Consider the following 25,041-nt stretch of genomic DNA (forward strand, 5'->3'; position numbering starts at 1 on the left):
ATGCATGTCGAAAGTAGACTATGGACTGAACATGTTTGCCACTCAATGCCTGTTTTGCAGACCACAACACCCAAAAGGAGAGAGAGAACACAGGGGATTGCCCTGCCACAGAGACAGGGGGGATGGGGGGATGGGGGTGGGAGGGATATTATCCATGGTGGTGGAAAATGGGCACTGGTGGAGGGATGGGTATCTGATCATTGTATAATTGAAACCAAAGCACAAAAAATTGTAAATCTACAACTTTAAAAAAAAATAAAATACAATAAAGGGAAAAAAAAATGCAGGTAGTCATTTTAGTCCTTTTTTATTTTGGCAACCTAGTTTAACCCTGAGATTTTTAGCAGCCTGTCCTTGTTCGTCCTTCTCGACGTTGCCATATTGGGGGCTCTTCCAGAGCAGGTGGAATAAGGCCTATTTTTGTTACTGTTTTTGGCATGTCGAATACATCACTGGTATCTTTGCAGGCTCTGCTGTGCAGGTGGCATGTTGTAACGATCTGTACACTGACAAACACGCCACACACCCTGTGTATGGACGTGCTGCTCGCGTATAGAAAGCACTGGCCAGATTGACACAGTCGATTCAAGGAGTATAGCCATGCACCTGCCTGTATCTCTGGGCAGCACCTGTTGGTCTGCTTGAAACCTTTGCTGCCCTCTTGCCAGGATGAGGCGGTGAACCATCGAGTTGGTGAACCTTACTACTCCTCACTTATCTACACTAGCTGGCTCCCTCTCTACTTCTCCGTTATCTACTTTAGAAGGTATAGATGGTGCAAATCATTATGAAAACTCACATAAAATATTATGGTCATTAAATCAAATCCAGCAGAATATTTTGTAGGAAGATTCCATACAATTTCAAGTTTTGGCCCAAGAGAATTTATTAAGAGTTCCAAATGTCCAGAGGCTAGGAGCTCTGCTCCTGACAACTCCACGGTGTAACCTCTAGGGTCCAAGGAGGACTGAAATAAATTCATTGTTTTCTCTATGTAGAAGATATTTTTCAGAGTTTGGTTGGTTACAGAGATCAAAGCTTCACTAAGTGCTAATTACACACACTGATGCTTGTCCTTATGTTGAGGAAAGAGGCTCCTGACCGTCCTCTGGTGAGTCTGAGGTTCCAGAAAGACAGAGTGGGTTGAGCAGTGGAATGCCTCGAAGGTAGAACTTTTGACTGGATAAGATAAAATATCTTTGTCATTGACTTGAAAATGAAAGAAAATGAACTTTAAGAAACATCTATGACAACTAGGTATATGGAAGAGAACATTGTAAACAAACTATTTTGGAATGCTCAGTGGAATTGAATTCTTATATCCCTAGAATTTCTCTCTTTTTATACATCAACACAAAATAGTTTAGTGTGAATGTGTGTATTTAATGACAGAATTTGTTATTCTATTCTTTGTGCTCATGGATGCTTGTAAAATTAATTGCCAAACTTTGTGAAATATTTCCATATTAGATATTGCAGGTATATAGGTCAAATTAAGGAAACATAAACGCTGATAATGCATGGGGTGACCATATTTTCTTCTCCACAAATAACCATATCTCCTTGTCCCAAAGTAACTCTAGGTACACTTTGTCAGAGGATGGTGAGAGGTCAGGCTTCTTTTAATATCCGGTTACTTCAGGCTTCTGACTTCTACCTAGGGAGGAGACGGGAAGAATTCTGACAGAATGGAAATTGAAGAAATATCCCACTTTAGACATGTGAATGGTCAACATTTAAAAAATAAAGAGTAAAGGGTATATCACTTAATCACTTAACTTCCCGTTAGTCGTCGATTTGCTCGAGCGGGCGCCAGTAACGTCTCCATTTGTCCCTGTCGCGTGCTAGTGTAGCCCAATGGCATCTCTTCGCTCCAGGAACATGGAGGGCCTCAAACCGATCGTTCATGACCTTGACAAAGAAGTCTGACCATCTGGTAGGTGGGCGGCCACGCGGTCTCTTGACATCCCGTGGAATCCAATCAGTAACAGCTCTAGTCCAACGGTCGTCTTTAAATCTCATTACGTGACCAGCCCATCTGATTTTCGACACCTTGGCAAATGAGACAGCGTCCCTGATCCTTGATCGTCGACGGATGTCAGAACTCCGGATTCGTTCTCTCATTTGAGTGAAACGTGATATTCCAAGCATAGCTCTTTCTATTCTTCTTTGGGAGACCTGAATGGCGTTCTCATCTTGTTTGCGTAGGGCCCAGGTCTCTGAGGCATATGTTAATGCAGGAAGAACAGTGGAATCAAAGAGATGTGCCCGGAGCCGGAGGTTCTTCGTCCTCTTAGCTATTTCTTCGACGTTCTTGAAGGCGTTCCAAGCCGCTCTCTTCCTCCTGCGCAGCTCGGGTGCCAGGTCATTTGTCATGTTGACCTCTCGACCTAGGTACACATAGCTGTTGCATTCGGAGATGGTCGTTCCATTGAGAGCGAATGGGGAGTCAGGAACAAGGCTATTTCTCATAAACATTGTCTTCGTAAGATTCAGCTGTAGTCCTACCTTTCCACACTCACGGTCAAAGTCGGCCAGCATTTGTGCCGCTTGGCTGATGTTTGGTGTTATTAAAACAATGTCATCAGCAAAGCGGAGGTGGTGTAGTTGCCGACCATCTATCTTCACTCCCATTCCTTCCCATTCCAGTCGTCGCATGATGTTCTCGAGGGTGGCACTGAAGAGTTTTGGTGAAATGGTATCACCCTGCCGCACCCCTCTCTTGACATCAACGATCACTTCTTTGTAGAATGGTGAGATCCTGGTAGTGAATCCGCAATACAGCTCACGGAGGATCCTGATGTATTGGGCTTGTATGCCCTGATTGGCTAGGGCTTCAATGACCGCTTCCGTCTCAACAGAATCAAAGGCCTTCTTTAAATCAATGAACGTTAAGCAGAGCGGCATCTTGAACTCCCGAGAAACCTCAACTGGTAACTACAACTGGTCTCATTCAAAGGGTATATAAAATATAAAAAATGACTATCAAATTTGTAAGTCTATCATGAAATAGTGGTTATATTTAAAAATCATTAGCATCTATCTAAATCATTAGCATTATCATCTATCTAAACCTGTTGGGTTTGCTATTTTTTTCTCAGAAAAAGCAAAGCAAAGCAAAACAAAAGAAAACAAAACAAACCACCAAAATCTCAGCTTCCCTTTTCAGAGAGCAAAATCCCTCTTGGAAATTTAAAAGTGCTTACACAGAACTTGCTCCAGTGGCAACCAAGCTATCAGGGCTCTCTAGATGTCATACCCCTTTTCAGCCCCTGACCTCCAGAGGATGGTGTTGAGCACTTCACAAAATATTGATTTATGTAAACACTAAGTATTTGGGATTCAGGATGAAAGTAGATAGCTGGAAGCATTTTGAAATTTCACCCAAAAAGAGAATGATCAATGGATGGCGGCTAAGGTGGTAATAGCATGCATCCAAATCATCACTGTGTTGTGCTAGTCCCGGTTCACATATTTTTAAGATTTAAATGTAAAAACTTTAATTGTGATCTATAAAATTTAATAAATTTTGTCAATGCATCCAATTAATAAAATTTAATCAACTAAACTTTGGAGATTTAAATGCATTTTGCTTTCTCTAGAGCTCAAATAGTGCAAATATATATCTTCATTCATCAGTTTTAATTTTCTCTAAGACCCTATTTACTTTCTGTAGTCATCAGTATTAGAAAACATGAATTAAAAAGTTTACTTAATGTAAGTGTTTTCTGTAAGTTCAGCAATACAGAGGCATGCACTAATAGAAGATGCATAGTTGTGTTGTGATTTTGGAATGAATCGATGTCACCATTCCAAATTGGCTCTATCTAAAAACAATGAGTTTCTTTTTAGAATATTTTCTCATTCATCTTCATATGAATTACTGATCAAGCTTAAAATTTTAGGATAACTGAGCAACACTTTCATGTATATAAATTAAAATCTTTCTGTTGTCTTTCATCTAGAAAATTATGCAACGTGCTTGCAAGTACATAGAGATGAGAGAAATTTCTGGAGGCTACAAAAATTGACCTGGTGAGTTTGAAAAACAAGAAAAGAATGCCTAAGTTAACAGTGTATAATTATGATGTCAAGATGCATCATCTTCAAAGGCTTTTTGTACGAGTATCTATATGAAATGCTTTAGTTTAATTGAACTCTTACCTATGACTCCTGTGGAACACACACGCACACACACACACACACACACAATTAGAAAATGAGGGTGAATTGATTTCCAGAAATTGTAAATTTGTTATGCTTCTTGCTGTGTGTTTAATTTCTGGGAGATGCTGTCATTACCCAATATGTTTATTTACAATATTACAGATGCAAGGAAATGTTATTAGCTTTTTCTTAAATCAGTACAGTCTCATCCTTGGAATTTTTCTAGTGCTGAAAAGCTAAATCAGGATCAGCTTTTTCCCCCCTGCCTCCTAGTGGTAGTGAAAGTCTATTATTAACCAGCATAAACATAATGATATATTGCCCATAACACTGTAGCACTCTCCTTCCATTGTTCATCGATTTTCTTGAGTGGGTAGCAGTAACGTTTCCATTGTGAGGCTTGTTGTTACTGTTTTTGGCATATTTATACGTGTTGGGGAGTTTGCCAGGCTCTGCTGTGCAGGTGGGATACTCTTGATAGCTTGCCGGGACCTCCGAGAGGGACTAAGGAATTGAACCCGGGACGGGCACATGCATGGCAAATGCCCTACCCGCTGTGCCCAGCCCATATATTGCCTACACAGAACTAATTGCTTGTTATGGTCTTATTTTCTTCTAGCATTTTAGTGTTTGTTTCTGTCTGATCAATTTATGCATTTTGATGTCCTAGGTATAATATTCTTGGCTACTTATAACCATCATTTTCAGTCATCCTAAAACCTTAGGTTAAGATTAAGATTTATCCGTATTTCTACTGTAATAATTTAAATGAATTTGGTTCCCTTTTTTAACTCTTTTCTTTATGTTGTGCATAGAATTGAACTCAGGTCATCAGTCCTGGGTGAGTATGTCCAGTGCTCAACCACTCACCCAGGGCCCTAAACAAATTTTCTTAAACATGAGTTATGTCTGATCTTTTTCAGAATATATGCAAACTTGACCATGTTATATAAGTTAGTTTAATTTCCTGATAAAATAGTATTTAACGATCATATTTTGTACAAAAGTCCTTAGTAAATCTAACAAAAATTTAAGAATTTCATAGTTCTCTTGTTTTTATTAAATTAAAAAGGATTATAAATGACACAAAATACATGTAAGCAATGATTAATTGTAAAGATAATTATACTCCTGAAAATAGATTTCAAAATTTTTCTTTAACCATTTTCAACTAAGAAATATATAAGATTTGGGTTAATTGATGATTTTGGTTAATACAAGGGTTACATTTACATCATCATTATTGTTAAGCACTAAGGCATAAATACATGCTATATTTATGAAGAAAAATATTGATAGTTGGTTTTTAATGAACTGTTATTTTACTTTACAATTGTTTTATAACTCTAGAGAATTTGGGGAATACTGTACACATTCAGGATCTGTGATTTGCAACCAACATCCATAAGAAGTTAATGGACTATGGCTAATTTCACGACAAGTGGGTTTCTCCTCATAGGATTTTCTACCGAGCCCGAGCTAGAATTCTTCTATGCCTGTCTGTTCTTCGTTCTGTACTTGTTGGCTTTAACAGGCAACATGCTCATCATCACCACAACTTCCCTGGATGACAGTCTCCAGTCCCCCATGTATTTCTTCCTGAAGCATCTCTCCTTGTTGGATCTCTGCTACATTTCCGTGACTGTCCCGAGATTCATTACTAACTCTTTCTTGCATAGAGGAAACATTTCCTTCTGGGAATGCGTTCTTCAGTGCTTTTTCTTCACTCTCTGTGCGGGTGCTGAGGTGGCCATGCTCACGTTGATGTCCTATGATCGCTACGTGGCCATCTGCCTGCCTCTGCGCTATGAAATCATCATGGACATCAGAACCTGTGTCCATGGAGTGGTCGCAGTCTGGGTCAGTGGGACCATCTGTGGAGCCATGCATACGGCAGCTACTTTCTCCATCCACTTCTGTGGACCCCGCATCATTCACCAGTTCTTCTGTGATGTTCCCCAGATTATGAAACTCTCCTGTTCTAATGAGTACCTGGGTGAGATCGGTGTCACTGCCTTCGTGGCTATGCTGTCTTTTCTTTGTGTCATCTTTATTGGGTTCTCCTACGTGCACATATTCTCTTCGGTGCTGAGAATGCCATCTGCTGAGGGCAGAGCCAAGGCCTTTTCCACTTGTCTCCCCCACCTCGCTGTTGTCATATTATTTCTTTCTACAGGTGTCTTTGAGTACTTAAAATCTCATTCAGACTCTCCAACTGTGTCAGACATTCTGTTCACTATTATGTATACAGTAATTCCACCAACGTTTAATCCAGTGATCTATAGTCTGAGAAATAAAGCTGTAAAATTAGCAGTAAGAAAGATTTTTTTGAGAAATAAAGCATACCTGGATTGATAACATGTCTTTATTCTTTGTTGGCAGAGAATTTCAAATTCTCTTGGTCAATAATGATATAAACTACCAGGAAATTTCAGTAAATCAAAAATGAATTATAGGGACCATTTGAATGGGAATGTTTTGTTCATATATCTTTGGAGTAATAAAATGACAAAATACTTAAACTTTTGTAAATATCAGAGATTAAGATTCACTCATTGAAGTTTGAGGGTCAAATAAATGAAATTGTTTACTTAAAACCATTCAAATTTTTGACTTAAGATTTGTATGTCAATGTGATGTAAAGATGTGCATTTGAGCCTTGTTTATTTAAAAAAAAGGTTCTTCTGTACTCTTAGATATTACATGATATTTATAAGCTGATCCAACTCCCCTGACAAAGAACACTCATTGGTTATTTGGAGTTCCATTAATGCTTTTCAACTTCTTTGGGCTTCAACTCACATACATTATTGTAAAGTTGAATTATGTATATGAAATACAATCACAAGTAGATATTATATTAAAGTATTAATTATAGTTATAATTATATAATTATAATTATTTAATTATAATTTTATTTTGACTTTTAAAAAATGTTTATTAGTGAAACACCATGAGGTACAGCTGTGAACTTACAAGTTTTTGTGCTTGGGTTTCAGTTATACAATGATTGAGTACCCATCTCCCTACCAGTGACCATTCTTCACCACCACAAATCCCAGTATCCCTCTGACCCCCCCATCCCCCATCCCACCCTCCTCGGTGGCAGGGCATTCCCTTTTGTTCTTTCCTTTTGGGTGCTGTGGTTTGCAAAAGAGGCATTGAGTGGCAATTATGTTCAGTCTATAGTTTACTTACAGCATGCATCTCCCATCCTGGGAGGATCCTCCAAACACCCTTTACTTGGTACTCCCTTCTCTATCTGAGCTCCCTTTCCCCCTAACATTTGCTGCTGGCCTTCAGGCTATGGAGTGAACCTCCTGATACTTATCTCGACTGTTCTTGGATGTTAGTCTCCTATTTTGTTACTTTATATTCCGCAGACATTTTTAAAGTAGTTTCTGCTTATAGTTTGCATCCTGTAAGTCATTGTACTAGTATCATAAATTGAATTATATGCTTTCTTTTCAGCAAATTTTAACAACACCTTGTCTGTAATCAGATGAGAACATAGGTGTAGGAGTTTCTAATCTGCTGAATTGAAGAGTTCATACTTATAATATCAGACTCAATTTTTTATCAGAATTCTAACTTTCTCCTTCTGCACAGATTGAGGGAAATAAGGCTGAGGAAGATGGTCAAGCACTGAATGATCTCATTCCTCTCTAGGATATAGATAAAACAAGAAAGGGTATAAGAATATCAGTTGCTAACAAACCTGGTGCACTGGATTAAAGATCGGAGAGTACCAGGTTATGGGGTGAGTGTAGGAAGAATGATGAGGTGGACTGGAAGTGAGCAACTTATTCTATTAGTGGAGGATCTTGGACACGATGGGGTGAAGAGGTGAGATAACTTATAAGCATCAAAATCATACATGTCCACATTATTGTACATACATGGCCTAACAATAGCAATTTTTTTAAAAAAATTTTATAAAAAGACAATGACTGAAAGTCATTGATACTTTGGTAGTGGTGCCAAAATTTGTATATCTGAATTAAATATGATAATAATATTATAAACATGTTATTGAAACTAATAAAAATAAACTTAAATAAATACTAACTTAAAAAATAGTAAAAGCTAAAAAAATCACTTCAAGAGCCATATACATTAATGTAATATATTATTGGATTTTTGCTCAGTGGAATTTCATCATTTAAACAAAGAAATGAAAAATTTAATACTCTTTCAAAAAGAACAGTAAATATTAGGTGCAAAGAATTTGTTCCTCAATATCCTACAGGCTCACATATATATAAAAATAATCGATATTTCAGATTAAGTAATACCCTACAAAATTTTTACTTTATTGTCTTAATTGTTAATGGAAATAGTATATGAGGTATTTATGACAATATGTCCCCTTTATGCTCTACACAAAGCAGAGTTAAACTGAATTTTGTGATTCTCATATTTCTAAATAATATATCACTATAAATTTATAACTTTTCAAACTTACTAAATGTTAGATGTTAGATGTAATTTCATCTAACATCCAACCCAAAGAAAGCTTTTGTTTTATTTCTTTGTAGGATATCATTCTTTGTTACCTGTTAGCTATTGAATATGTTTTTTAGGATTTCAAATTTAGGATTCACTAAAGAAATTTAGACTTCTACCAACCTATTCAGACTTTTTTTTTATTTTGAGCTACTTTACTTCTCCTTATCTAATATGTGAAGAAGCAGAGATGGTTCCTCTAACAATACCAATTCATCACACAAGTTGAGCCTCTGAGATTTTTCTATAGTCACTTAAATAATTTTGGATAATGTCAACCTTCTTTGCTCTCTCTATGTTTTGGTAATTCCTGCTTTATGTGTTCATGAGTTCAAATCTGCATCTGACATGCTACCTCTGATGGTCTCAGAGAAAACATTTTCTTGCTCTTGTTCACTGAGAAAGCTATAGTCTTTTAAGCGTGTTTAATAGGAAAGAATTACCACTCAAGTTTAAGAACAAAGAGGCAGGTATGGAATGGCAGATTTAGATGTGTCTTTTGTAAGTTCTTTAGAAAAAATATAATGCTCGCACATTTTGACAACTGGTTTGAAGATAGTTTGAAAGAAAATGTTTATTTTAAAAACATTCGTGTTTTATTTTGTGGCAACGTTTGTGACTGAAAAGCCCTCAGCCCTCCCTGTCCCAAGGGACCCAGCCCCTGCAGCCAAAAACCTCCAGAACCGAGTCGCTAAGCTCAAGGTCACTCCCCAGACACTCAGGCCAAGCCTCATGTATGAGTGAACATATTCCTGGACCACGCAGCCATAAACTCCCTACCAATTCTCCATAAATACCACACCACATTTGATGATGTGCAACAAATTATAGAGTAAATATATATTATACATATACATATACATATACGTATACATATACATATACATATACATATACATATACATACCTACACTACCCAGATGCTGCCATGCTCCAGGACGCTTTCTGGATGCCCGGACCGAGACTCTCGCATGAATGAAGCCCCACAGAATCAGGTAAGTGGAACTTGGTGACCTTGGACTCCAGGCTCAACGGATCAGGGAACAGAGATTCTCTGCCTGCTCCCACCAATATCTGGTGACCAAGGGATTAAAACCAGAAGCCCCACCCTACCCTGCCCTGTCTGCTTCCATCAACCTCCAGTGACCCAGGGATTACACACAGAACCCACCCTACCGGTACCAGGTAATTACCTCATTGGCAGACCTTCACTACCTCCACTACCCAGCCTCCTCCATGCTCCAGGATGCTTTCCAGACTGCGTGGCTGCTTAATACAAGATTAGCACTCCATAATTGTAGGGTTCAAATATGGTTTGAACCATGGGAACACCTGCAAGGAAGATTAGAGGCCACCCTAAAAGCCTCTATCCCTATCAGAGAGACTGGCAAGCTATGACAATATCCCGCTCACACAGCAGAGCCTGGCAAGCTATCTGTGGCCTATTCGATATGCCAAAACCAATTAATACAATGGGTCTCATTCCCCTCACCAAGAAAGAGCCACCAATATGGCAGAGTTAAGAAGGATGAGAAAGGAGAGGTTGACAAAATCTCAAGGCAGAACTAGGCTGTTAAAACGAAGAAGGACAAAAATGACAAAATGACTATCTGTACTTTCAATGCACATACGCTGGCATCAGATGCATCCATTGAGGGCATGATGGTACAAGTGTGAAAGATCAAGTATGACATCATTGGTCTGACTGAGATGAGAAGGCATCAATCACATCACACCATTTTCGACACAGGAGAAGAACAGTTCCTCGGACCAAGCGATAAAAGAGGGGTCAGTGGTGTCGGTATCCTTGTCAACACAAACTTGGCCATGAGCATTGATTCATTCGAATGCCTAACAACATGAATCAGACAATTGCACTTGAATAGATGTGGCTCACTGCCGGCAGTTTCTATCTTCGTTGTCTACGCACCAACATCCAATTCTGATGGAGGAAAAATTGAGAAGTTCTACATGGAGCTGGAGAAGTTTTATAAAGAAGACCACACCTTCTACAAGACCATTGTCAGTGATTTTAATGCCAAGATAGGACCAAGAAGATCAGCCGAAGAACTCCACATTGCGACCTATGGCATAGAATGGAACGAACAAGGAGAGAGACTGTCTGAGTTCATCATGTCGACCAACCATCGATGGTAACTCACAGTTCCAAAAGGCCAAATCTAAACGGTGGACATGGGAGTTTCCAAGTGGATGGTTCCACAGTGAAATTGACCACATCAAATATAAACAGCGGTTTGAACTGACCAATGTCACTGTGGTTCCAAAATTCCAAATGGAATTGGACCACCGTCTCCTTTGTGCAAAATTGCACTTCACAGAGCAGGGAGAAAGGACTGCAAAGTTTAAGAAAACTCCCAGAATGACCACAAACTGGGAACTCTTTTGGCACTAGTGAGGCAACATGGGAAGATGCCGTCATTGACAACATGAGGAATAAGATTGAATGGTTCAGCACATACACGATTATGCGAAAAATGCCGAGAGATAGATAGCCACAAAAAGATGCCTGTCTTCAAAAACTCTCAAGCTCATTCGCCAATGTGGCTTGGCGCATGGCTCAGGCAACTGCAAGCAAACATCCAAGCTTGCAAAGCGGTGCAGAGAAGCGATCAAGGAAAACCTCAAAGAGAGAAGAGCAGCAGTGCTGGCAGATGTTGCAGAAGCCAGGAAAAGCATTCACAACACTCGCCTGTCCTTCACCAACTATAAGAGGACTGCCTTCCTATGTCCTGAGGGATCTATCACATCATCCAGAAGGGCAATGGAGAAGATTATCCATGACTTCTACTCAGATCTCTTCGATAGCCACTTCCACCTGCGCACATACCAAATTCCATAGGATGGATATGTCGTTTCCAATGTTCTCCCTTCTGAAATTCGACACACCATTCCGTCAGTAAAAAAGTGAACAGCACCTGGCCCATACAAGGTCAGACCGAAACACCTGAAGAACCTGCCATCAGTACTCATCAATATACTGGCTCAGCTCTTCATATGCTACCTGTCTGAATGCAAAATTCCATTCAAATGAAAAACCAGCACGACGTACTAATGTACAAGAAGGATCAATACATCACGAACCTTCATGAGCTGTATTACGGATTCACTACTAGGATCTCACCATTCTACAGAGAAATGATCATCCATGTCAAGAGGAGTTTGGCAGGGTGATACTATTTCACCGAAACTCTTCAGTGCCACCCTCGAGAACATCATGCAACTACTAGAAGGGGAAAGAATGGGAGTGAAGATAGACGGTCGGCAACTATACCACCTCTGCTTCGCTGATGACATTGCTCTAATAACAACAAACATTAGCCAAGGGGCACAAATGCTGGCCGACTTTGACTGTGAGTGTGGAAAGGTCGGACTCCAGATGAATCTCACGAAGACAATGTTTATGAGAAACAGTCTCGTTCCTGATGTTCCATTCTCTCTCAACGGAACGACCATCTCCAAATGCAACATTTATGTGTACATAGGTCGAGAAGTCAACATGACAAATGACCTGTCAACTAAGTTGTGCAGAAGGAAGAGAGCAACTTGGAATGCCTTCAAGAGCATCAAAGAAATAGCTAAGAGGACGAAGAACCTCTAGCTCTGAGCACATCTTTTCAATTCCACTGTTCTTCCTGCATTATCATATGCCTCAGGGACCTGGGCCCTACGGATACAGGATGAGAACGCTCTTCGGGTCTCCCAAAGAGGAATCAAAAGAGCTATGCTTGGAGTATCATGTTTCACTCAAATGAGAGAAAGTATCTAGAGTTCTGACCTCTGTCAATGGTCAAGATTCAGAAACGCTGTCTCATTTGCCAAGGCCTCGAAAATCAGATGGGCTGGACATGTAATGAGATTTGGAGATGATCACTGGACTAGAGCCATTACTGACTGGATTCCACGTGATGTCAAAAGATTGCATGGCTGCACACCTACGAGATGGTCAGACTTCTTCGTTAAGACCCTGAAAGATCGGTTTGAGGCTCTTCATATTCCTAGAACAAGCAGACACCATTGGGCTATACTAGCACCTAGCACTTGACAGGGACGAATGGAGATGTTACTGGCGACCGTTTGAGCAAATCGATGAGTAACGGGATGTCAAATGATCAAGTGATATACATAATATTTTCAGATATGTATATGAAAACTCACATCATTCAACGTTTAACAACATGTTAGTGATTTCCTAAAGAATGTCTTAATGTCCTCTGCCAAAATAGAACAATCTTCACATTGTTTCCTCCATAAGAAAAAAAAAGAAAATAAAAGCTCTCAATTTTGAAATAATAACTAACATCTGGTACATAAACATAATTTGTCTTTTTGAGTGCATAAAATCTATCCCTCCAAATCAGGCCTATTTGAAGAAATAAATGCATTTTTATAAATATGTATTAGTTTTATTTTAGTCAAACAATTGTTTGAACTGGATTTTTAAAAATTGGATAATTTTTGCTTCCCCAGTCAGATTTAAATGAGATTGTGATAAAGTGAGATAAGATTATGAAAAATGTATTGGCTGCATTGTTTGTAATATGAATATTTACATTCCAGATTAAAGTTATTCTTCTATTAGGATTTATAATAAACTATGAATTAAATGAATAGTCAATCAACAAGTCTATTTATTTACCTCTTCTTGTTTTAATTTTTTAATGTAGGAGTACTGCTATTTGTTTTGTTTTAATTTCTTGAATCAAAATATAACATACAGTGTTTTTGATAATTTTCTTAGAATGAATATAAAGAAAACTATACCTGCAAATAACTGGCTTTGTCATTAAATCTATTCACTAGAAAAATACTCTGTAAGAAACCTCAATATAATTACTACATTTGACCCCTAAGCAATTATATAGAGTTTCAAAGGCCCAGAGATCCAGGAGCTATACTTCTTCCATTGAGACATCATGACCTAATCTCTAGTGGACAAGAAGGGTTGACATGGACTTTGTCCATACATAAAGGATGCTTTTCTAAAGGCAGCTACTTGCTGAGATCAGAATTTATCTAAAGGTCAACCTCTGAGACTGACGACTAGCCTGTATGTGGAGAGAAACTGCTAACTGTGCTTCAGTGAGTCTCCCAAGTTGCAGAAAGAAGATCTGGGATGAGTAACGGGGATGCTTGCAAGTTATTGATTGGAAGTGGGTGAGATGAAGCCAGTTATTGTTCTTTATTTTAATCAGAAATAAAATGTGAGAGCTGTGATATTTTTGTGAAAAATAAGGTATGTTGGAGAAAAAATATGCTTTTATTTTGAGAAAAGTTTGTGTAATTCCCATTAAACTTTTTAATAGAGGCATAAGAGTAATACAGTGAGGAATTGCACCGTGCAAGACCCGGAGGCGTCCCCCAGACATTGGGATACAAAGCTGATCTGAGCCTCTCTGCCTCTCCCTTTCCCCTGCCCAAGCCGAGCCGGTCTCTCTTCCCCAATCCCAAGGTCACTTTTCGCCCCTTTTCTCGGACCCGGGACTTGGATTGCACCGTGCAAGCCCTGGAGGCGTCCCCTAGACTCCAGGAGACAAAGCTGATCTGAGCCTCTCTGCCTCTCCCTTTCCGCAGCCCAAGCTGAGCTGATCTCTTCTCCCCACCCAGTCTTTACTCCCTGGACACACACCAGGTATCCGTTGGGGTGTAGCCACTTTAGAAATGTGTGTGGCTTTTAAAAAGTGGGCGTGGCCTAATTTTTGGAGGGCCAACGCTTACACAGCAGTGGGTAGTTTACTCAAATCAAGAAATCTCATCCCTACACCTACACAACAACATGAAGAAAAAAAAGCAAATCCCTGCCACAGGGAGACCACGAGGAAATAAGTCCAGTAGCCTCAATAGGTGCTAGCCACCTTAGAGACCTCTCTGACAAAGAATTTAGATATGAAGTCATTAAGATGTTCAATCAACTTGATGAAACAGTCAGACAGATATTCGCTAAATTGAAAGAGGATATGAAAGAAGCAATCGATTGCACAATCGACAAAATACAGCAAGAAATGAGAGCCGATACTGGAAAGTTTCGCACAGAAATGGCACACATCACATATTCCATAGATGAAGTCAAAAACTCACTCTCTGCCCTCAAAAATAGAATGACCACAGATGAGGAAAGAATCAGTGAGCTGGAAGATCAGCTGCACCAAGCCAACAGGCAACAACAAACAGTGGCAAAGGACCTCAAAATAGCTCTACAGAGAATCAGAGTCCTATGAGACGATTCCAAAAGAAACAACATTAGAATCATTGGAATAGCAGAAGCTCAGGGAAACAATCCCAATGAAAAAACCATGCTTAAACAAATCATCACCGAGAAATTCCCAGAGCTCCACAATACAGCCATTCAGATTCAAGAAGCCCAAAGGGTGACAGCTAAAAGAGACCTGAACAGAAACACTCCAAGACATATGATAGTTAGAATGACCGATGCTGCCGATAGAGACACAATACTGCAAGCAGCAAGGGCAAAAAAGGAAATCACATACAAAGGAGCACCCCTGAGATTCACAGCAGACCTATCAGAGGAAACCCTATAAGCCTGAAGGCAGTGGCGAGATATAGTCAAAAAACTCACTGAAATGAATGCTTCACCAAGAATACTCTATACAGCTAAACTCTCACTCAAAATAGAAGGAAATCTACACAATTTTCTAGATAAACAGCAGCTCGGGAACTTCATAGACTCAAAACCAAACCTAAAACAAGGCCTAAAGGGGCTACTATAAGACAAGACAAACCCTATAACCACAACACACCCACACAGAAACATGACACAAAACCCCATAACCATACTCTCTCTCTCAATATTAATGGTCTAAATTCATCATTTAAGAGACGCAGAGTGGCAAAATGGATACAGAGACAGAACCCAACATTCTGCTGCCTACAAGAAACTCATCTCAACACTCGGAGCAAACACAGACTCAAAGTCAAAGGATGGAAAACAATCCTGCAAGCAAATAGCTCCTGCTAAAAAGCTGGGGTGGCCAAACTAGTATCCGACAACATTAATTTCACCTTGAAAAAGACTAGAAGGGACTGGAGTGATAGCACAGCGGGTAGGGCGTCTGCCTTGCACGCAGCCAACATGGCCGACCTGAGTTCGATTCCTCCGCCCCTCTCGGAGAGCCCGGCAAGCTACCGAGAGTATTCGATATGCCAGACACAGTAAAAACAAAGTCTCCAATGGAGGCGTTACTGGGCCCGCTCGAGCTTGAACTCGAGAAGGGACAGTGAAGGCTATTTTCTCTTCATCAAGGGAAACATACAACAGGAAGAAATCACACTCTTAAATGTATACGCACTTAATGAGGGAACAGCTAAGTATTTAAAACAACTGCTAACAGATTTTAAGGAGGACATTGCAAGCAACACAATAGTATTGGAGACTTCAACATTGCCCTATCACCTCTGGACAGATCAACAAGAACAAAACCAGCAAGGAATCATTGGTTTTTAAAGAAGAAATAGAAGAGAAAGGGCTTATAGAACTATACTAGGCTTTACACCCCCAAAAGAAAGAATACACATTCTTTTCCAGTGCGCATGGAATATTTTCCAAAATAGACCATGTGCTAGGCCACAAAACATACCTCAACAGAATCAGGAAGATAGAAATAGTATCAGCCATCTTTTCAGACCATGATGCACTGAGGATAGAAGTGAATCACACACAGACATGGAGAACCAAATCAAACACCTGGAAGTTAAACAACTCGATGCTGAACAACGAGTGGGTCAGAATGAAGTCAAGGACAAAATCAAAAGATACTTGGAAACAAATGAGAATGAAGACACGAGCTACCAGAACCTATGGGATGCAGCGAAAGCCGTATTAAGGGGAAAATTTATAGCTATGCAAGCATATCTTAGGTCTGTAGAAACGATGTACATAAACAACTTGACCTCAAAGCTCAAGACTTTATAAAAGGATCAACAGAAAGAGCCTAAATCAGGCAGAAGGAAAGAGATCATAAAACTTAGAGCAGAAATAAGTGACATGAAAACCAAAGAAACAATCAGAAAGATCAATGAAACCAAGAGCTGGTTCTTCGAGAAAATAAATAAGATAGATAAACCACTAGCAACACTCACAAAGAAGCAGAGAGAGAGAACCCTAATAAACCGAATCAGAAATGAGAAGGGGGATATCACAACAGAAACCAAAGAAATCCAAAAGATCATCAGAGACTACTTTGAATGTCTGTATGCCACAAAACAAGAGAACCTAGAAGAAATGGACAAATTCCGGGACTCCTATAAATCTCCCAAAACTGAATCAAGAAGATCTGGAGTATCTGAATAGACCTATTAACATCAATTAAATTGAAACTGCAATCAAAAGTCTTCCCAAAAACAAAAGCCCGGGCCCAGATAGATTCACTAGCGAATTTTTCCAAACATTTAAAGAGAACCTGCTGCCAGTCCTTCTCAAGCTTTTCCAGGAAATTGAAAAAACAGAAACTCTCCCAAACAGTTTCTATGAAGCCCATATCTCTCTAATACCAAAAGGAAACAAAGCTACCACGAGAAAAGAAAACTACAGGCCGATATCCCTGATGAACACGGATGCGAAGATTCTCAACAAAATACTAGCAAATAGAATTCAACTACTCATCAAAAAGATCATACACCAAGACCAAGTAGGATTCATCCCAGGGATGCAAGGCTGGTTTAACACTCGGAAATCAGTCAACATAATCCACCATATCAACAAAAGAAAAGATAAAAATCATATGATCATATCAATAGATGCATAGAAAGCATTTGACAAGATCCAGAACCCATTTATGATGAAAACCCTAGCCAAAATGCGGATAGAAGAGACTTTCTCAATATAGTTAAAGCTATCTACCACAAGTCTACAGCAAGCTTCATTCTCAATGGCGAAAAACTGAGAGCCTTCCCTCTAAGATCAGGGAAGAGGCAAGGATGTCCACTCTCTCCACTGCTGTTGAATATAGTACTGGAAGTACTTGCAATAGCGATTAGGCAAGAAAAAGATATTAGGGGCATCCAGGTAGGAAAGGAAGAAATCAAGCTCTCACTATTCGCAGATGATATGATACTATACTTAGAATATCCTAAAACCCCTACCAAGAAACTTCTAGAAATAGGCTTGTATAGTAAAGTGGCAGGCTATAAAATCAATAACCAAAAGTCCATGGCTTTCCTATATGCAAATAGTGAAAGAGAGGAAAGTGACATGAAGAAAACAATCCCATTCACAATTTTGCTCCAGAAAATCAAGTACCTAGGAATCAGCTTAAATAAGGAAGTAAAGGACCTGTACAAAGAATCCTACAAAATGCTACTTCAGGAAATAAAAGTGGATACGAGGAAATGGAAAGATATCCCCTGTTCATGGATCAGGAGAATTAACATTGTCAAAATGGCAATACTTCCCAAAGCACTGTATAAATTCAAGGCAATCCCTATAAGGATACCCAAGACATTCTTCAAAGAAGTGGAGCAAACACTCCTGAAATTTATATGGAATAATAAGCCCCCACGAATAGCTAAAGCAATTCTTGGGAAAAAGAAAATGGGAGGAATCAACCTCCTTAACTTCAAACTCTACTACAAGGCAATAATAATTAAAACAGCATGGAATTGGAACAAAGGCAGAGCTGTAGAACAATGGAACAGGGTTGAATATACTGACATCTTCCCCCAAGCATACGAGCATCTAATATTCTATAAGGGGGCAAGAAAAGTGAAGTGGATCAGGGAAAGCCTCTTTAACAATTTATGCTGGCAAAACTGGACGGCTACATGCAAAAAAATGGGCTCAGATATCTGCCTAATTCCATGTACAAAAGTAAGATCTAAGTGTATTAAAGACCTCAAAATCAGCCCAGAATCTATAAGGTACATTGAGGAATAAGTTGGCAAAACCCTTCATGACATAGAAGCTAATGGTGTCTTCAAAGATGTCACACCTCTGGCCAAGCACGTGAAAACAGAAATAGACAAATAGGACTATCTTAAACTAAGAAGCTTCTGCACCTCCAAAGAAACAGTGACCAAAATACAAAGACAGTCTACAGAATGGGAAAGGATATTCGCCAACTACACATCTGATAAGGGGTTAATTTCAAGGATATACAAAGTACTGGTTCAACTCCACACAGAGAAAACATTCAACCCCATCAAAAAATGGGGAGATGAAATGAATAGAAACTTTCACAAAGAAGAAATCCGAATGGCTAAAAGGCACATAAGAAAATGTTCCACATCATTAATCATCAGGGAGATGCAGATCAAAACCACAATGAGATATCACTTCACACCACAGAGACTGGCCCATATCCACAAGAACAAAAGCAACCGGTGCTGGTGCGGATGTGGTGAGAAAGGGACACTCCTTCACTTTTGGTGGAAATGCCGACTGGTTTAACCCTTTTGGAAAACAGTATGGACGATTCTCAGAAAATTAGAAATTGAGCTCCCATTTGATCCAGCAATACCACTCTTGGGAATATATCCCAGAGAGGCAAAAATGTATAGTCGAAGTGACATCTGCACTTGTTTGTTCATTGCAGCGCTCTTTACAATAGCCAGAATCTGGAAAAAACCTGAGTGCCCGAGAACAGATGACTGTTTAAAGAAACTTTGGTACATTTACACAATGGAGTACTATGTAGCTGTTAGAAAAGACGAAGTCACAAAATTTACATACAAGTTGTACTACATGGAAAGTATCATGTTAAGCGAAATGACTCAGAAAGAAAGGGATAGACATAGAAAGATTGCATTCATCTGGGGAACATATAGTAACAAAATAGGAAACTAACAGCCAAGAATGGCCGAGATTAGTACCAGGAATTTTACTCCATGACTTGGAGGCCAACCACACATACTAGGGGGAAAGGGAGCTCAGATAAAGAGGGGAACACCAAATAAAGGTGTTGGGAGGACCCTCCCAGGATGGGAGAAGCATGCTGAAAGTAGACTATAGACCAAACATGATTGCCACTCAATGTTTCTTTTGCAAACCACAACACCCAAAAGGAGAGAGAGAACAGAGGGGAATGCCCTGCCACAGAGACAGGGTAGGATGGCGGGGATGGGCGGTGGGAGGGATATTGGGATCCGAGGTGGTGGGAAATGGGCACTGGTGGAGAAATGGTATTTGATCATTGTATAATTGAATCCCAAGCACAAAAATGTGTAAGTCTGCAACTGTACCTCATGATGTCTCACTATTAAAATTTTTTTCAATAAAAAATTTTTTTAAAATCACTTAATCACTTAACTTCCCGTTAGTCGTCGATTTGCTCGAGCGAGCGCCAGTAATGTCTCCATTTGTCCCTGTCGCGTGCTAGTGTAGCCCAATGGCATCTGTTCGCTCCGGGAACATGAAGAGCCTCAAACCAATCGCTCATGATATTGACGAAGAAGTCTGACCATCTGGTAGGTGGGCGGCCACGTGGTCTTTTGACATCCCGTGGAATCCAGTCGGTAACAGCTCTAGTCCAGCGGTCATCTTTAACTCTCATTACGTGACCAGCCCATCTGATTTTCGACACCTTGGCAAATGGGACAGCGTCCCTGATTCTTGATCGTCCACGGATGTTGGAACTCCGGATTCTTTCTCTCATTTGAGTGAAACGTGATATTCCAAGCATAGCTCTTTCTATTCTTCTTTGGGAGACCTGAATAGCATTCTCATCCTGTTTGCGTAGGGCCCAGGTCTCTGAGGCATATGTTAATGCAGGAAGAACAGTGGAATCAAAGAGATGTGCCCGGAGCCGGAGGTTCTTCGTCCTCTTAGCTATTTCTTCGACGTTCTTGAAGGCGTTTCAAGCTGCTCTCTTCCTCCTGCGTAGCTCGGGTGCCAGGTCATTTGTCATGTTGACCTCTCAACCTAGGTACACATAGCTGTTGCATTCGGAGATGGTCGTTCCGTTGAGAGCGAATGGGGCATCAGGAATTTAAAAATTTAAATTTTTTAAATTTTTAAAAAATTTTTAAAAATTGGGGCTGGAGCAATAGCACAGCGGGTAGGGCGTTTGCCTTGCACGCAGCCAACATGACCGACACAGGTTCAATTCCCAGCACCCCATATGGTCCCCTGAGCACCGCCAGGGGCAATTCCTGAGTGCATGAGCCAGGAGTAACCCCTGAGCATCGCCGGGTGTGACCCAAAAAGCAAAAAAAAAAAAAATTTTTAAAAATTTAAAATTTAAAAATTTTTACATTTTTTAAAAATTTTTTAAAAAATGTAAATGATGGAGAATGGGTACTGGTGGAGGGATGGGTACTCAATCATTGTATAACTGTAACCTAAGCACAAAAGTTTATAAGTCTACAACTGTACCTCATGGTGTTTCACTAATAAAAATTTAAATAAATAAATAAATAAAAATAAAATGTAAAAAAAAATTTGTGATTATCCAATAATAAAAAATAGAATAATAAAGTGAGAATGTATGTTTAGAGGACATAATTTCTACTGAAATAACTAATGTCTTATGTTATAAAATACATAAATATATAAAATAACTTTTTACAGCAGAGTCCAAAATGAATTGTTCCCTTTTGCTAAACAAATGTAGGAACTGAGATTACATTAATATCAACAATAAGGAATTTAATAACCTGTAAAAATATGGAGAGATGTATAGATATTTCCCTGAAGAATACACATGAAAATGTTTCCATCGTCACTATAATCGGGGAAATACAAATCAAAACAACATTAAGATAGCATGTCACAGCAGTGAAAATGGCACATATCCAAAAAGACTGGAAGCAATGAGTATTGGTAGAAATTTGGGAGGAAAAAGAAACTTTTTTCATTGTTGCCGGGATTTACTTCTGATTTTTCTCTATAGAAGTCATTATTAATTTTTGACAAGAAAATAGGAATGAACTCCTTGTCCAGCAATTCCACTTCTTGTCATCTACCCTTCAAACACAAAAACATATATCCTAAAAGGTGTGTGCAACCTAAGTGCAGTGTAGCATCTGCTACAATAGTCAGGATATGGAAGCCACTGTAATACTCGAACACAGATGAATGGACATAAGTTGTGGTATACACAACACACACACACACACATATTCACACACACAATAAGGTACTATTTAGTTGTAAGATGAAATAATGCACTCCCCTGCTATGTGGATAGAACAGGAGATTGTCACATTAAGTGAAGTTAGTGGTAGAACATCAAATAGACAATATGAAACAAGGAAAAACATTGGGCAAAGCAATAGACAACCCCATAGTTCTCCATGATATGCACACCACAAAATGAGGATAAAAGGAATGCAATGCCCTAGAGGTCATGCATGTAATTTGATTTTGGGACTTCACACAACAGAAAGCATCCATTCATTTACAAAAGCAAATGTATTTAAAAAAATGAGTTTTGGGACCACACTAGCAGTGGTTTGGGCTTACTCCTGGCTCTACACTCAACTCCTGGCAAGTTCAGGGGACATCTGGAGTCCTGGGAATTGAAGCTGAGCCACAGCATACAAAACAAATAGACCTTATCAAGAAAATGCATTTTTAATTAACACTATTTTTAAATTTTATTTTAAAGAATTGTGACTTACAATGTTGAGTTTTGGGTATATAATATTTCAACACCAATTCCACCAACAGTGTCAATTTCCCTCTATTTTCTACTTCATAGGAACCATGGGAGCACTGTTTCCTGCAGGATTCTTTAACCACCCATATCAGCACATTCAGTATGAGAGATTTCCCACAGTAGTCAACTGAACTTATTAAATTAACTGTAGATCTTCATAAATCAAAATGTAAATTGCAGTCTTTTTTTTCAATATTATTGAATCACTGTGAGATAGTTACAAGCTTTCATGCTTGTTTGGGTTAAAATCACGCAATTATCACCCATCCCTCCACCAGTGCACATTCCCCACCACCAATATCCCTGGTATACACCCCATCTTTCCCACCATCCCCCTGCCTCCATGGCAGACAATATTCCCCATACTCTCTCTATATTCTTTTGGGCATTATGTTTTGCAATGCAGATACTGAGATATTTTCATGTTTGGTCCATTATCTACTTTCAGCACACATCTCTCATCCCAGCGAGTTCCTCAAGCCATTATTTTATTAATGATCCCTTCTCTATTCCAGCTGCCTTCTCCCCTTTGATCATGACGCAGGCTTTCAGCTATGGAGCAATCTTCCTGTCCCGTGTATCTACTATCCTTAGGCGTCAGCATCATGTTATGTTGTTTTATACTCCACAAATGAGTGCAGTCCTTCTATGTCTGTCCCTCTCTTTCTGACTCATTTTACTTAGCATGACACTCTCCATATCTACCCATTTATAGGCAAATTTCATGACTTCATCTCTCCTAACAGCTGGAAGTCGTTTTTTAAATACAGTCTTTTTTCAATACATTTTTACTATGGTACAAACAATTTAAAACTCAAATGACTCACTACAGTCATTACATCAACTGCAACAAATTATTCTGTAGGAAAACCTCATCTAATTTCAAGTTCGGGCCCAGGGGAATTTATTAAGACTTCCAAATATTCAGAGACTATTCTCCTGACAACTTCATGGTATAAACTCTAGGGGCCACGAAGGATTAAAATGGACTCATTATTTTTCTCTCCACAGAAGATATTTTTCTGAGGTCTGTTCATTTGAGAGATCAAACCATCACTAAGTGTGAATTACACACATTGATGCTTGTCCTTATGTTGAGGGAAGAGGCTCCTGACCATACACTGGTGAGTTCCAAAGTTCCAGAAAGACAGAGTGGGTTGAACAATGGAATGCTTCTAAATACTTTTGACTGGATTAGATAAAATCTCATTGTCCTTGATTTGAAAAATGAAAGAAAATGAATAAGCTAGAAACATCAATGAAAACTGACTGTCTGGGAGACAACATTGTAAGCAACATATTTTGAAATGACCAGGTGGAGTTAAAATCCTAATCCCTAGTTTCTCTCTTTATATAGACAAACAAGAAGTAATTCAGTGTGAATGTGTGGATCAATTGAGAGAATTTGTTATTGCTCTATTGTTTAACTTCATGGATGCTTATAAAATTAATTTCCAAACCTCGTGAAATACTTTCCATGTTAGACAGTGCAAGCATACTGTTCGAATGAAACAAATATAAAAATTATAATGTGTGGGCGACCGCATTTTCTTTTCCACAAATAACCACATTTCCTTGAACAAAGGTAACTCTGGTAAACGTGGTCAGTCTGATGAGATCAGGCTTCTTTTAATATCCAATCACTTCAAGCATATGACTGAAGTGGGAGGAGGTAGAAGGAATTCTGACAGAAAAGAAATTTAAGAAAAGATCAACAATGGATATGAGAATGGTTAAAATATTTAAAAGTGGAGAGTAACGTATAAATAACAAAAATAATGTTAAAATTCATAGTGTATCGTGAAACATTGGTTATATTTAAAAATCATCTGCCTCACCTACCAGACAGGTAAAACCTACTCAGTTTGCCAACCATTTGTGAGATAAAAAGTCAGCAAAAAAACCTCAAAACTCATCACTTTTTTGGGGGTTTGGGGGTCTCACCCAGCGATGCTCAGGGGTTGCTCCTGGCTCTGCACTCAGGAACCATTCCTGGCGGTGCTCAGATGACCATATGGGATGCTGGGAATTGAACCCTGATCAGCCATGTGCAAGGCAAACGCCCTACTCATTGTACTGTCGCTCCAGGCCCTCAGCACCATTTTTTGGAAAGCAAATCAGCCCTCAAAATCTAAGTATTACTAAACAGAACTTTCTCCCAAAGCTACAAGAGCCCTCTAAATTTAATATTTGCCTCTCAGCCCCTGCCGACCAGAGAATAACATTGTCCACTATGCAAACACTGATTTAAGTAAACACTAAGTATTTGAGATTCATACTGAAAGCAGATAGCTAGAGGCATTTTGAAATTTCACCCAAGAAGAGAATGACCTATAGATGGCACCTAAGGGAGATAATAGCATGCATCCAAGCCATAAGGACTTGCCATGCTTTGCCATGCAGGCGGGATGCTCTCAGTAGCCTACTGTGCTCTCTGAGAGGGATGGAGGAATCAAACCTGGGTTGGCCTCGTGCAAGGCAAACGCTCTCCCTGCTGTGCTATCGCTCCAGCCCAAGGTCTATATACGTATTTTAAATTTTAATTTTTTTCCCCTGGGCACGCGCCCATGTGCCTAGCAGATGTTAGGGTAAATAAGCACTATTTCCATGTGCCTAAATTAAGTTCTTTTTGTTGGTTTTTATCTAGAAAATTATGCAACATGCCCCCAAGTATATAGATATGGAAGATGTTGCTGAACACTACAGAAATTGACCTGGTGAGTTGGAAAAGCAAGAGAAT

General features: G+C 39.3%; 2 protein-coding genes across 2 annotated transcripts in view; both read left to right on the forward strand.

Moving 5' to 3' along the window:
• Positions 1-5,589: 5,589 nt before the first annotated feature.
• On the forward strand, positions 5,590-9,092 carry LOC130040199 (olfactory receptor 14J1-like). The gene is made up of 2 exons (XM_056132209.1): positions 5,590-6,488; positions 9,059-9,092. Exons 1-2 carry the CDS (start codon positions 5,590-5,592, stop codon positions 9,090-9,092), a joined length of 933 nt encoding a protein of 310 aa, XP_055988184.1.
• A 556-nt stretch (positions 9,093-9,648) lies between these two features.
• Positions 9,649-25,041, forward strand: part of LOC130040200 (olfactory receptor 14J1-like) — a 29,490-nt gene continuing 14,097 nt past the window's right edge. Inside the window, exon 1 of the mRNA XM_056132210.1 lies at positions 9,649-9,668. Within this exon, the coding sequence (XP_055988185.1) occupies positions 9,649-9,668 (20 nt within the window). The remainder of the gene's footprint in view (positions 9,669-25,041) is intronic.

Source organism: Sorex fumeus, unplaced genomic scaffold, assembly GCF_029834395.1.
Source record: "Sorex fumeus unplaced genomic scaffold, SorFum_2.1 ptg000094l, whole genome shotgun sequence".
Classification (NCBI taxonomy): Eukaryota; Metazoa; Chordata; class Mammalia; order Eulipotyphla; family Soricidae; genus Sorex; species Sorex fumeus.